General features: G+C 38.7%; 1 protein-coding gene across 4 annotated transcripts in view; it reads right to left on the reverse strand.

Moving 5' to 3' along the window:
• Positions 1 to 13,795, reverse strand: part of LOC307005162 (caskin-2-like) — an 88,786-nt gene extending 74,991 nt beyond the window's left edge. For all 4 annotated transcript variants that reach the window (XM_079625043.1, XM_079625042.1, XM_079625041.1 and 1 more), the window contains exons 1-2: positions 13,495 to 13,795; positions 5,719 to 6,276 (exon numbers count right to left, since the gene is read on the reverse strand). In XM_079625043.1, coding sequence (XP_079481169.1) covers positions 5,719 to 5,812 — 94 coding nt within the window. In that variant the 5' untranslated portion in view covers positions 5,813 to 6,276; positions 13,495 to 13,795. The remainder of the gene's footprint in view (positions 1 to 5,718; positions 6,277 to 13,494) is intronic.
• Positions 13,796 to 15,315: the final 1,520 nt, after the last annotated feature.

Raw genomic sequence — 15,315 nt, forward strand, 5'->3', positions numbered from 1 at the left:
TCAAGAAGCATTTAGAAACTCAACAATATTTAAAGACTGTAAATTCACTCTAAAAAATGCTGGGTTGTTTCAACCAATTTTGGGTCAAATGTGGACAAACCCAGCCGTTGGGTTCAATTTTTTAATTACATTTTTAACCCAACGTTTGGGTTTGTCCATATTTGACCCAAAATTGGGTTGAAACAACCCAGCATTTTTTATGCATATGTACAAAATTGTCAATAATCATCATGCATGCTTTTGTAATGATTATAAATGTCTTTATAATCATTTTGATCACTTTGATCATTTTCATATGTAGGCTACTTGCTGAATAAACTTATTAATTTCTCTCAAACCAAAATATCCTACTGACCCAACATTATGACACAGTTTTCTGCACTGACAGAGGAAATTATGTGGATGTAGATGAAATTTCACTCTGGTTGAAGCAGCAAAAGTAGAAACCAAACGACAAAATGTGACCGTCGTGGCAGGCTGGGACAAAAACTCAGATTTACATGGAATAATATTTGTCACTTTATCAAGTTGCATCTCGTTCCTCTGAAAAACATCACATGTATATGCCTACAAACATCCCAGCCATAAAAACAACAGGACTTAGAGGATCAAACGTCTGGCATAAATCTGGAATCATAAAGGATTACTCCATGGATTTCACCCAAAACATTATCACACTAACACACACAAACAAATCACTGCACAATTCAACCCAAACCTCAGACTTCCATCTCTAATTGGAAATCCATCCTACAATATCCAAAGTCAGCGTATATCGGACGTGCTCCGGACTCACCATGAACTTTATCGACATACATACAAACATGGAGATCTAAAATAGGTCATGATAAGAACAGGGCATGATAAGAAGGGTCTCATGTAATACCCTATAATCTGTTTGGCCACCATCTGGGTCTTCATCGTGATTTATGAGAGTCTGAAGTGGAGTGAAAGCAAACCTGCGCTGGCAGATGTCATGGGGAGCAACGTATGCGTTCATTATCAATGGATGCATTAAATGTTTGTTGGGTTGCGCAGCCTGGGTGAGCACGTGTGCGAAGCGCAAGGTGATGAATTAGTAAAGCTGCGCGCTCAAACAAAGGGTCGTGGGTAATCTGACAGGCTGCGGCGCAGCCCCTGAGGGACTGAGACAAAGCGCTGGGAACGAAGGGGCGGAGGCATGCTGGGTAGGCTAGTCAGCTGGCCGGGTCCTCTCCAGCCTGAAGGATGAGGGCCACAAAAGCCCGCCGCGCGTTAATGACTGTATGAAAGCGTTTATGACCCTTAGCGCACTAAAGATGACATTATAGAGCAATTACTCAGCCTGCGTGCCACTCACACAATGGCTCGGGCCTTGATTCTGGCCTGAAAAGACAAAAGAGAAGGTTATACACGAGATTGACTCGTCACCCTGTCCTGCCTTGAAGTGGCTGTGTTATCTGTGTGTGTTGTTACACACACGTGGGCAAAGAATAGCTGAGGTGGTGCTGGGTTATCATACTGACCTCTCGCTGGCCTTGGAAATCAAATCCTGAAGCTTAAGTCCAGACAAAAAGCCAACAGTCAATTGTAAAGGTAGAAGTCTCCATGACCAGGTGTTAAGACGGCAAGACAAAAAACAAAAAACAACAACGCTGAATCCGAAATCGCCCCCTATACCCTCAAATAGGGCATTATTTGAGGGGACAGACACTTGTAGTGGTGTCTGAAACCATAGTGGACGTTATCGAGTGCAATTATTCAATCCCGCATTGCACTGCAATAACAAGTGTACAGGCGATGTACGCTCAGAGTCAGCGGCTGTCTGAATTTGCTCCCTCGTTTTCATTCACTCCTTCAAGTGAACCGTATTACTGGACTAACGTCGGGAATAGTGATTGAGGGTTTAGGGGGCGAATTTCAGATTCAGCCCTGTTTTTAGACCTACTCTTTCCCATGAGGCCCAGGCAAACATACTGCCAAGTTACCGGCGATAAATACAGGCACCTGTCCAACAAGAGGACGCAATCTTCAAAAGACAAAGTTCCCTGTGTTTTAATGGATAATTACAAGCACCTTCGCAAACATGTGAAAAGGTCACCTGCAAGGTAGAAAGGTATATTTAGGGCTAAGGTCGCCCCAGGTGTGAAGTCGCATGAGAGTATTTTCCTTTCAGGGCAGCAATTATCTATGATGTTTATACAGTGCAGTAATCTTCAAAAGTTTAGGATTAGTACGTTTTATTTTAAAGGAGAAATCTCATTCAAATCTGACTTTTTCCGTGTTTAAGTGCTATAATGAATCTACTAACCCAGAAAACATTGGGTTGGTAAGCCTTTCTCTGCAAGCATGTCAAAAAATAAGCAGATCAGATTTCACTCCCCTTCTGACGTAGGAAGCGGATCTTATTATAATATTACTGCCCCTTAACATGCACGTTTCCACCCACGGCGCCGCCATTTGGTTTTCGTGAGCGACAAAAGTGTAACCAGTTCTAACGCAATGGCAAAAGTTTGAGCAAAGCATGCAAACTCTTCTGTCGTTGGCTGCACAGAGCACTATTTGACCAAAACATGATGGTACATGCAAGTCGATGAGGTGAATCAATGTAACTCCACAACAACTACATAACTGTATCCACTAACCATTCAGAAACGTCCAGGTTAAGTCTAAAAGTTGCAACCTCTTCCTGAGTCTCTCCGTAAGGCTGCACTCCGCTACTTATTTCTGAAATTTGACTGAAATTTGCGTGTTTTGTTATTGACGGAGTATCCGAAGCTCGTGTAAAGGATCATCCGTCTTCTGAACGGGGGGCGGAGAGCAGCAGCTCTTTTGCATTTAAAGGGACACACACACAAAAACAGCGCGTTTTGGCTCACACCCAAAAAGGGGAAACTTTGACAAGCTCTAATAAATGATCTGGGTTGTATTTTGAGCTGTAATTTCCCAGACACATTCTGGGGGCACCATAGATTTATATTTTGTGAAAAGCGGCATAATATGTCACCTTTAAAGAAATGAATACTTATATTCAGCAAGAATACATTAAATTAGGGATGCACCTAAATTAAAATTCTGAAAGCACCCGCAAAGTCATAAAGGTGTAACTCTAGCCTTTTAACATAAAATGGTCCTAAACATGACTCCGGCACGCTCGCTTAAAGGGATACTTCAGGATTTAGCATTAAGCTTTGTATCAGTAGAAAACCTGTAGTATTTTCAAATCACCGTGCTTTCCTCCCTCATATTCCCCTGAGACGAGAGATTTATGTATTTTTTGTCTGTAAAAAATCCTCAGATGACGCAAAAATGGTCATTTTACGTCATCGGAGGCTTTTTTGGCCTGAGGCTAGAGAATACAGCCAGTAGAAGCGCTAGATCCACATGTTTTCAACCCGCCCATAGAGGGCGGGATCTCACTCGCAGAATGCACAAATAGTGTCAGCCATCTTTTATTTGGAAGCTAAGCTAACATTGTCTAGTTCTGTGGAGAAAGCTGAGTAGTAGGGGTTACCATCTTCTTTTTCCCAGACATGTCCGGCCGTCGAGATCGTCCAAAATGTCCGGGATTCGGCTTTTGCTTTCTGCGGTCGCCATTCATTGTTTACATGCTCACCCTTTGTTTCAATCTAACTGAATTCATTCCGATTGGTGAATCTGAATGTAGTGTTTACTTGAACGCTAAACAAGTGATCGGTTAATGTGCGTTTTAACATTGCTAAGAAAATTCCCTCTCCTCCGTGAGAGATACGAGACCGGTGCGTCTCACAGGTGTTGCTCATCAGTAATCACGCCACCGGCCTCGCGTCGTTCTCCCGCGGCCGTCAGTCTCGTCCTGCTCGCCACAGTAAACATGAGGAATGGCGACTGTAGAACGCAAAAGCCGAATCCTGGACATTTTTGGCGATCTCAAATCCCGGGCAGACTCGTCACGGAGACTCACTGGTAGCCTAGCCTTGTTTAACTGCGCTCTCTTACCGGTAGGCGTGGCTTGGGAGTGGCCTCGTAGGGCAGCGAAGCAAGTGCATTCTGGGAGTTGTTGTCTTTCATCCACATAAGCCACAAATACATTTTCTGGCTTTTCTCAGTCTAGAAGGCTCCAAATTCAAAAATAATTTCACATTTCTACTACATACATGACCCATTTTAAATACACATTCATCTTTCCAGAGGTGAAGTATCCCTTTAATTTCTCCTCGTGTCTGCTTTATGTGTTTCAAGGTTGAGTAGCACGCACGCACATGACCTTGCTTAATCGACTATCGATCCGTTTTATCGATTAAATTATTATCGACAATTAATCAATCGTTAATCATTAGTCATCGATTACTCGTTAGCATCCCTAGTTTCTACAACAAAAAATACTATTTCAATTTAAAATGCAACGACTGATTTGCACAACAACACTTCTTTACTGGAACATACTGACTTTAGTGGCATATTGCTTTTACAACTGTGTTTATATGTTATCCCAGAGAAAAGACCCCGTTTCTCTTCTTATGCCTGGCAGTTTGTGAGGTCTTATTGGGGGAGCATCTGTCTCTCTTCCCCTCTACAGACTGGACCACATCACAGAGAGCATGGGCTCTTTATGCTGGAGTCGAGTGCACACAGCTCGCTCTTAATGTGCTGCCATAAAGAGATAAAAGTAGAGCGCAAACACGCAGTAGAGTCTGTTGATGTTATCAGGACCCGGTTGGCAAGATGTTCCAAAGGCCAATCGCACTGCTCTTAAAGAACACAAACCAGGAGATAAAATAAACCTCAAACAAAGACCAACTGGTGGGACTGGGAAAAGCAGGCATGAATGGGGCTCTCCGAGTCTCCGGGCAGTGAGTTCATTCGTGTTAGATCATAGAAACACACGTAACCAAAACAACAGTCACCTCTTTGACCTCCTGAAACGAACCTGGGTAACTGGGCTATGTGTAAGTAAATATGTGCAAATGTGTTTCCCAATGACTTTATTTGTCATGAGTATGTCTACATGAATTCGGCAACAATTCTGTAGAAAGCGTGCGCTGCTGAATTCAAAGTTCTTCACATCCCCACATTGCATGCTTATTAAGTAAATATTGTGGCTAATTTGATCATGCTTTCAACCATGAATTAGCATGCTTAACCAAGGTAACCCAAAATTAAAATCTTTCATCATTTACTCACATCATTTCAAACCTGCGTGACCTTATTTCTTTAGTTTAAAAAAACATGAGAATTTGAGCACATTGTAGCATCTTTTCCTCAATTGAAGCTAATGTATGGCATAAGAAAACTTGGAATATAGGCCTAGTCTATGAATAAAATTGACTACTTTCAGTGTATTAAAAAAGAGCATTATGGACATTATGCTAAACTTCTTCTATGGAAGAAAGAAAGTCATACAGGTTTGGATGGACATGAGGGTGAATAAATAATGACTATCAGAATTATGGTTAAACTACTCTTTAAAATCTTGCATAATGTCTCTCACAATTAATGGAGAAAATGTGGAAAAACATGCAGAATCTGTTCAAGTTTACCATTGCAGACCATTTTAGAGCAAATACATGCATATCAAGAATGTTTTTGAGCCCTAGTCATGGGTGTATGAATATCAAACCAGGATCCTCAGAAGAAATATTCAAACGTTTCACAGCCCATCTTTTAGCTGCTTGTTTGCCAACGAGGGGCTGCGAAAGCAAAGACCCTCGTGGATACACGTCAAAAGCTGTGTTAGAATAGCAATGAACTGTTACTCACTGCTTTTGTTGGCTTTGACCTTGGCCAGCAGTTTCTGTGTAGTAGCTAGATCTCCATTCTTGACCGCTTGCAGAAGATCCTGCTCTTTTCCCATGATCTCCACCAGCCAGAACTCCACCAGCGTCCCACGAGAGTCCCGCTTCTCCCTTACACCTCCATACAGCGGCGCAACCGCGGCATGAACCTATCCCAGAATCCTCTCCTTCGGTAGTGCTGACTTCACTCGGGGTAGGTGACAGCCAGACGTCTGAGCGGACCACAAGCAACCAGATATCCGTATTTCTCCAACAGTCGCGTCATCAAAATCAACAGACCGTCTACTTCAGCTCTCCGTCTGGTTACGGATGCGGAAGGCCGGAGGAATGGAAAATCTATTTTGCCTTATGAATTGCCTTCCGGTTTTTTTCCGTTCTCAAGTTTCCAGAGCCTTTTCAGAGTAACCGAGTCGGTTTGGGACGCGTGGAGCTCAGATTCTGGGAACGCGGGGGCCCTGTTGATGCTGTGGTTTAGACGGTTGAGAACTAAGACTGGAGTTTTGGACAGTTTGGATCAGAAGACCTGAAAAAGGAGTCGGGAAGAAAAAATAGCACCGTTAATACACCAGCCAAGTACAGTACATGAGCAAAGCAGCAAGACAGGGAAAGTAACGCTGAAAACAGCAAGCCTCTAAGGCACTCTTTTCACCTCTCACACTTGATTAATTCCTCCTCAAGGAAAGGTTGCAGGTGGATTTTCATGCTTAAAGCCGGGATAGTTCACACACAAACAATGTAATTCTGTCATCACTCACCTTCATGTCATTTCAAACCTGTATGACTTCTATTGTTAAACACAACAGACGATACAATACTGTTAAAAAATGTTGATGAAAAAGTTTATTCAGCAAAGATGCATTAATGATCAAAAATGACAATAAAGACTATAAGATTTTCACATTGTTTCCACTAAACTATTAAGCAGCACAACTGTTTACAACACTGATGATAATCAGAAATGTTTCTTGAGCATCAAATCAGAATATTAGAATGATTTCTGAAGGATCATGTGACACAGGAATAACTCACATTTTAACAGATAGAAAACAGTTATATTAAATTGTAATAATATTTCACAATATTACTGTTTTACTGTATTTCTGATCAAATAAACACTACAGCATTGGGGAGCTGAAGACTTCTTTTAGAAAAGTGTATAACATTTTACCGACCACAAACTTTAGAACGGTAGTTTATTTTGTACTGTTTTTGTCCATAATTAAAGTCAGTTAGGTTCAAAATAACACTGTACCCCATTGACAATTATTGCATTGACAAAAAAAATATGATGATTGGATTTTCATTTTTGGGTGAACCTTTAAAGGAACACTCCACTTTTTTTGTGAAATAAGCTCATTTTCCAACTCCCCTAGAGTTGAAAAGTTGAGTTTTACCGTTTTCGAATCCATTCAGCCGATCTCCGGGTCTGGCGGTAGCACTTTTAGCATAGCTTAGCATAGATCATTGAATCTGATTAGACCGTTAGCATCTCTCTCAAAAAAATGACCAAAGAGTTTTAATATTTTTCCTATTTAAAACTTGACTCTTCTGTAGTTACATCGTGTACTAAGACCGACAGAAAATGAAAAGTTGTGATTTTCTAGGCCAATATGACTAGGAACTATACTTTCATTTACACATAATATCAGATTCAATGATCTATGCTAAGCTACACTCTTAGAAGAAAAGGTTCTATATAGAACCTTAAAAGGTTCTATAGGCGCTTCGTATTTGGAACCCCTAAAAGGTTCTACACTCTTAGAAAAAAAGGGTTCATTGGGGTTCTATATAGAACCATAGGGTTCTTTACTCAACTCCAAAGAACCTTTTATGCTAAAAAGGTTCTATAATGACAAGAAAGAACCCTTTTGGTTCTTAAAAACCCTTAAAAAGGGTTCTGTATATAGAACCTTTTAGGGGTTCCAAATACGAAGCGCCTATAGAACCTTCTAAGAGTGTATGCTAAAAGTGCTACCGCCAGACCCGGAGATCGGCTGAATGGATTCGAAAACGGTAAAACTCAACTTTTCAACTCTAGGCGAGTTGGAAAATTAGCTTCTTTCCAACAAAAAAAATGGAGTGTTTCTTTAAGCAAACTTTACCTACAATATATCCATCTTGTCTGTGTCAATGACATGATGCTCATGCAATTAGTTTTGATTTTTTTGGGGGTCATAGAATAAAAAATGTCAGGGTGGATAATGAAGGGGAAAAAAAGTAATTCTTGAAAAGAAGTATTACATTATTATAAACATCTGAAGTCTTCAAAAGTTCAAAAGTTGACCATCAAAAGTTTTGTCCGCCAAATCAAAGTATCACAGAAAAGACTTCCGCATGACTTTGTGTCAAGATCGATAAGCCTCTTAAAATAGAAGATTACTTGTCCTTTTAATCCACAAAGCAATGTAAGTTCAGGTTGTAAATATAATTGTAAATGTAAATTGTGTAGCCAAAATTCACCCTACTTTCAGCTTTAATCGTTGTGTGTCACAGACACCCGGCAGAAGAAGATCAAGAACGGTCTGTAAGCATCGCCAGTGAGACTTCGCATTTACTAATGCGCCTGCACATTTCAAATGTGTTGACCAAGCATTTGTATCTGCATTTGCATGCCTAACCCTAAGTATGAGCAATAGTAGTAGTAGTAATTCCCTTAACACCACTATTTAAAAAAACGCTGAGACTCGTAGTCTAAGAATGAGCATGTGAACTAAAAAAGTCTTGATATAGCATACCATCAGTGTCAAAGCAAAAAAATAAATAATAATAAAAAAGCACAAGCTTGATGGTAAGTGTGGTCAGTAAAGAAAAGAAAGGAAAAAACAACAATAACCATATGCAGTGCAGCACATGTTAACTTCACACTCAGCGGTCAGCACCACACGTCTCATAATCACTCCTCCATTGCATAACCCTGAACGATCTTGCCTTCACTACACACCCAAAACACTGAGGGAGTAAGCAAAGCTGCCACTCTCAATAGCTGTAATAATCACGTCCTCTTTCGTTTCCCTCAGGGCCAATAGTCTTCACACGCCGCTGCCAAACCGCTGATAATGTGAGTTTTTGAGCCAGGGAGGAGTGCTGTTGTGATGGGTTTATAACATTTTGATTGGAATTTATGAGCATGTTTACAGATGCTCTTTAATGCGAGGAAATCCACCGCTCGAAAAAAGAAAGAGGAAGGAACAGGACAGGTGAACGTGAAGGTAGATCGAACAGCTTTGACTAATGACAACAACTAACTCACAGACAGGAATAATGGTCGGACAACTGGCCCTCGTGTTTATGAACCATCATATTCATTTTAGCGATGCAAAGAAATTGAACAGTTGTCACTTTTCATGGTGCTTTGGGAAGCCGTAAGTACGACGTCGGGTGCGTTCAGATCACTTTTCACTTTACCTTTTCTAGAAAAATACAGCAAGAAAATGTTATCCCACTTTATGAATGAAGAATGCAGATCAGGTGTGTTTTTGCCGTTTCTGAAGGTGCTGTGAACTGAAGCGCAATTGTACAATACTAGCGCTTTTTAGATTAAAAGATCTGATCGTGTGCACACTACAAATAATGTTTAGTGAAGTTTTGTTTACGCACCAACTGAAAACCGCATCAGTTCTTGGGATTTAAGAGTAAATATCGGTTCTTAAAAATGTCAATCGAAAGCCCTATTCGGATGGTAATTGTTTCTCATGGGGTCGTAGGGGATTTTCAACATTTGCAGGGGTTAGTTGGTGATTTTATAGCCGACCGAATCCAGAATGTCAGGGTTTTTCTCTCCCACCGCCCGGGTAAAAATCCCCGGCCGAATTACCTACTGTTTTTTTGTTTTGTTTTTTCTGTTTTTTTTACAAACACCAAGATCGTGTGTGGTGATTTAATTGCTGTCCGAATCACATCTCTGAGTTTACAAGAAGAGATCACTTCAAAATTCCCTGTTTAAATCCTTTTTGATCACTGCCGAGCACGGTACGAACGATTACTGTTGCGCTTCCCTGTAATTTGCGTGCATTTTAAAGATGTACACTTTTATTACTGAAATGCTGGAAAGTATAAGAACAATATTTCATCACCGCTCCCCCTCAGTGAACAAAAAGGAGAAAGAGGAAAAAAAGCACGTAAACATTAGTTATTGTGGCAGCAATATGATACAATTAAAAATGTGTAGGCTATTATGCACAACTTTAAAAATACAAACCACGCAGCTTTTTTATTTATTTACCTCATGTAAATAAGAGGCTGCATTAAATTCTGCTTATTTACATATTGTTTTAATGACACCCTTTTAAGATAAAATGCAAGACACAAAACCATTTCAAATATCGCATGCGCGTCTATCTTTCTATTTTTTTAAATGAGATTTAAATAATTAAATAATAGATAGAACAGTATTTTCCTATTATTAACACCGTGTCCTAACCAGACGCGATGGGATAAGATCCAGCAACAAATAATTTGTCTGTCCACACTAGACGCGACTGCAAGATGCGTAAAAATCAATCAAAACCCACAGCCAATCAGAACAGCGAGTGGGCGGGCTCTCGCGGCGAGTGCACGGCACCAGAGAGAAATCTTGACGGCAACCGCACGGAAATGGATAAGTAGCTACATAATCAAATTCACAAATTGCACCATCTAAACATTATTCAAATACATAGGCTATTAAGTTACTAAAACAATCTTTGTCAAATAATACACTTGTTTCTTCACAGTTTGAACATTCTTGTTTCCATTTGTTTAATTTCAAGATCTGAGGTGAATTATCCATTGTTGCTTTTACTAAGCAGCACTAAATGATATTCAAAGTCACATAGTGCTATCTGGGACGCTTTTAACATTAAAGCACATAAACAGTAGCCTACCTGAGATTATTATCATTCCCACACTTTGTGTTTGTTGTTTCAGCCGCGACGTCGCAGAAAAATAGAAACAGTTTAACATGATTAACATGGAAAAGATCGCGTTTCGCGCATTCGCGGCGTCGCGTGTAGTTAGGACACGATGTAAGTTAAATACAAATTTATTCGTATTATTCCAAACATGTGACATTTTATTTAAAGCAGAAAATCATGCGACTGACCACGTGAGCGGCGGGTGTGTGGGATTACAAAACTCGCTCTTCCACTGTCAATAAATCGCCATCCGAATGCGTGGGTTTTAACACTGAGGTGCCATGCAAACCTGAGAAACAATTACCGTCCTAATAGGGCTTATTAATATAGAGAAATTTGTATTTTTAACTAGGGTTGTAACGGTATACCGGTATTTATCACGGTATACGGCTATCATCGTGCACATACTGAAATTTCTTTGAAAAATATTTTTTACAGTGTTTCGTCAGCAGAACAATCCAAAAACACATTAAATAACAGTACAATGAAGAGATGCATGCCACAGCCTCGCTTTCATTCCCGTTAAAAATCAAAGATGACGCTTATGTGAATAAGGCCTATAACGCAGATGTAAAATGTGCAAATTGATTGATGGATGAATAAATTGCACAATAAATCAAATTGCGACATGGTTTGTGAATATTAAAACGCAAAAAGGCTGCTATAAACATATAGTCTGCTTGTTCTGTGCGTCTCTGTGTGAATGAGCTGCGCCGTTTCGTCAAGTACGCGTTGACGCTCATGATGTTTTCAGCGTCTGCCGTCTCTCAATATGAGGACGTGAACACATGAACACATCCAGAGCTGCTCTGAGAGAACGCGTAACACTTTACAATAAGGTTCATTTATTAAACATTAGTTAATGTATTAACTAACATGAACTAACAATGAGCAATACATTTGTTACAGTATTTATTAATCTTTGTTAATGTTAGTTAATATAAATAAAGCTGTTAATTGTGTGTTCATGTTAGTTCACAGCGCATTAACTAATGTTAACAAGATTTTAATAAAGTATTAGTAAATGTTGAAATTAACATTAACAAAGATGAATAAATGCTGTATAAGTGCAGTTCACTATTAGTTAATGTCAACTAATGTAGTTAACTAATGTTAACAAATGAACCTTATTGTAAAGTGTTACCAATAAAGTGTGGTTTAACTTGAAGAAATCATGACAGAAATATTAGCCTATTATTGTACAATGATAATAATAAATTAATAATAATACAATTTATTTAAACATTATTGAAGGAATATAATTTTTTGTGTGTCCATGAAAGTTATAAGTTGTTACATAAAGTTGAAACATAAAAGTTGTTACATTTTTATTTTAATTCGTGTCACAATATATCGCAATACAAAAAATGCAACAATATATATCGTGGATAGTGACAATATGTATCGTGGATAGTGACAATATGTATCGTGGATAGTTCGCCCAAAATAAAAAATACTGTATGAAAAAAAAGTTTTCAGAGTTTTAGTGTCAATACGACATTAAACTACTTATTATAATGTTGAATATAATGTATAATAATGCAATGGGGAATATGTGTGGCCAAATGTCTTATGTTACCAGTAAAAAGTGGCATATTATTTTAAATATATCTAGTCAGTGAAAGAGTACAAGCATATTCGTCCTTCAGAATCATGAATTTTTATTCTGGTGTCTCTATTTTCCTGTTCATTGGGTTTCCAGCACCAAGTCCAAGCCTATTTATTTACACACACAATGTAAAACCAAATTTAGCATTTTAATCAACAGTATATTTTTTGTTAACCTTTTATCATATGTCTTGGAGTATCGTAATAATATCGTATCGTGAGTTCAGTATCGTGATATGTATCGAATCAACACATGAGGGTATTGTTACACCCCATAGTTGTATGCATTAATTTGATTAGCACAATCATTTATAATATATTTGTAATAAATCATAACAAAAATATTATGTTGTTAATCAATACATTATTACATTCAATTGATTAGACGTGTTTTTGATTATAAAAATGTGAATAAACAAAACAAAGAGATGGTCTGCTATTATAAAGCATCTGTTCAACCAAAAAAAAAAAACTGTTTTCATTCATTTTAACTGATGATAATATTAATAATGAATTGTTTAATACCGAATATCGTGAATCCATGATATATTCTGAGAAGATTATCATAACGTGAAAACGTCAAACTGTTACAACCTTATTTGTAACACATGCAGCCCTTGTTAACAGATATCTCTGAATGGTAACCTGAGGTTGATGAAGGATCAGCTTTTGAGGGGTTTAGCGCTAGGATACCAGCCTAGATGTTCACTACACAACCAACCCTTCAATCCATACAGCAAGTCTCTGAGGACAGACATCACATGTGTGGCAAAATAAACAAACAATGACACAACACTTTTCTTCATAACACCACCATACAACCATAAAATATGCAATAACAGGCGCTAGTTAAAGTTAAGGTATACATCTAATAGCACATTGTAACATTAGTCTCCGCCAAAATACCAGTTACTTACTCTGAACTGAAAGGTAAATAGAAGCCGCTGTAATGAAAGAAATATATAGCCTAAGCATAAAGCTTCATAAACTTTACTACTTAACAACAAAAACAATACATTGTATTTTCGCGGGAACTAATTAGTAGCCTAGTAACTTAGCTACGGTGATTTAGTTTGAGAAAGCACGAAAGTGAAACGATATTCGGTGAAATCACATCAAGTAGCGCGGTAACTATGGATTTAAACACAAACTAACAAAAATACACCTTGCTTTAAACAACATTGTAAGACTTTAACCCAATATTCATCACAAACCCCGTCAATAATGATAAACACACTTACCATTACATTAGTGTAAAGAGTTCATAACAGCGGGTTCAGGATCAGTGGCTCGTTCACTCGCTCCAGTCCAGACACTTCTTCAACAACAACAACCAACTCAAAGTCACCTTTAGTCAACTCTTAGCCGATAAACAGATAAACACGCTATAAGTGTGGACCACCTCGACCGCTGCTAATCGCGCTCGAGAGTTATTTTCTCGCCAGTATTTTCTCCCAAACTGAACGTCTGCATGGATTTGCATGTGCGTGTTTGGAGAGCTCCAGCACTGTGAGTGTGTGTGTGTGAGAGAGGCAGTCAGAGCAGCTCGAGTGCGGGGGATCGGCCCTCCTCCAGGGGGAGGGAGCAGCGCTGCCCTGCCGCCCGACGCGACGCGCTCCGGGGCATCAGCTGTGCCGCTCTGCCGCCCTCTGGGACCCGTCCGCTGACACTCACCGGAGCTCCTTCTCCCTCTGATGCATTCATGAAGCACTAGATACTCAATATTGAACTCAATATTGTTCATTGTACAGAGTTATAATTAGTGTGGAGAGAACAGGTCAGTGACCCTGGACCACAAAACCAGTCACATGGGTCAATTTGTTAAAATTGAGATTTATACATCATATGAAAGCTGCATACATAAGCTTTCCATTGGTGTATGATTTGTTAGGATAGAACAATATTTGGCCGAGATATAACTATTATATAGGCTATATGAAAATCTGGAATCTGAGGGTGCAAAAAAAAAATCGAAACATTGAGAAAATCGCCTTTATAGTTGAACATTTATGTTGTTACGGTTAGGCTACGGTAGAAAATGTACAAAATATCTTCATGAAACATCATCTTTACTTAATAGACTAATGATTTTGGGCATAAAAGAAAAATCGATAATTTTGACATACAATGTATTGTTGGCTATTGCCACAAATATACCCGTGCGACTTGTGACTGGTTTTGTGATCACATATGGTTTGGGGAAAATTTGATGCAAAATAGGTACTAGGGGAGAGTGGGGCATCAGTTTGTGTAAATCCCCTTGGGGTTCAGAGTATTTATTTTTTCCCCACATTCATTTCACACATGTCTAGTATAATTATGTTGCTTTGTTTCATTAATACAGTGTATAGGCTACTTTAATCATGAGTTACCAAGAATGGAAGTGAAATGTGACCACGTGCCCCATAGTCCCCATGGCCATATGATATCTGATTTAATAAAAATAAAAAATGAATAGACAAACTAAAATATTTGATCAATAAAATACAATTATTAACTTTTTCCAATAAAATAATGGAATTTTTTAAAAATAAATAAAACATTTGTAAAAATTGAGTTTGACAACAATCCCACCGCAAAACACATGCTGTACAGCATAGTTCAAAAATAATAATAATTAATAATTTCTGAACATTGACTCTGTCTTTATTCACTCTTTTTCTTCATAAAAATAAAGAATTCATAAAAGTATAGAATGGAATAGCATAGTTCTAAGTTCTATTGTAACGCAGTGTGACAACATGCCCCTGTGTGTTACAACGTTACTCACCCCTACATTGACAGTGTTGGGGGTAACGCATTACAAGTAACATGAGTTATGTAATCAGATTCCCTTTTTCAAGTATAGGAAAGTAACACACATTACTTTTAAACTTACAGCAAAATATCTGAGTTACTCTGTTTTCCCAAGTTTTGACTGACACCTCTCCTGAGGCATGATGCATCTAAACATGACGGTTATTGTAGCTCTAGACTAAATGTGAGCAGGCATTTATTCATCTCACTTGGACAAAAACAATCCCTATTTCTCAAAAAGAATAAAATCCAAACTCAGAATATTA

This window comes from Phoxinus phoxinus (genome assembly GCF_949152265.1).
Source record: "Phoxinus phoxinus genome assembly, chromosome: 1".
In the NCBI taxonomy this organism is placed as follows: domain Eukaryota; kingdom Metazoa; phylum Chordata; class Actinopteri; order Cypriniformes; family Leuciscidae; genus Phoxinus; species Phoxinus phoxinus.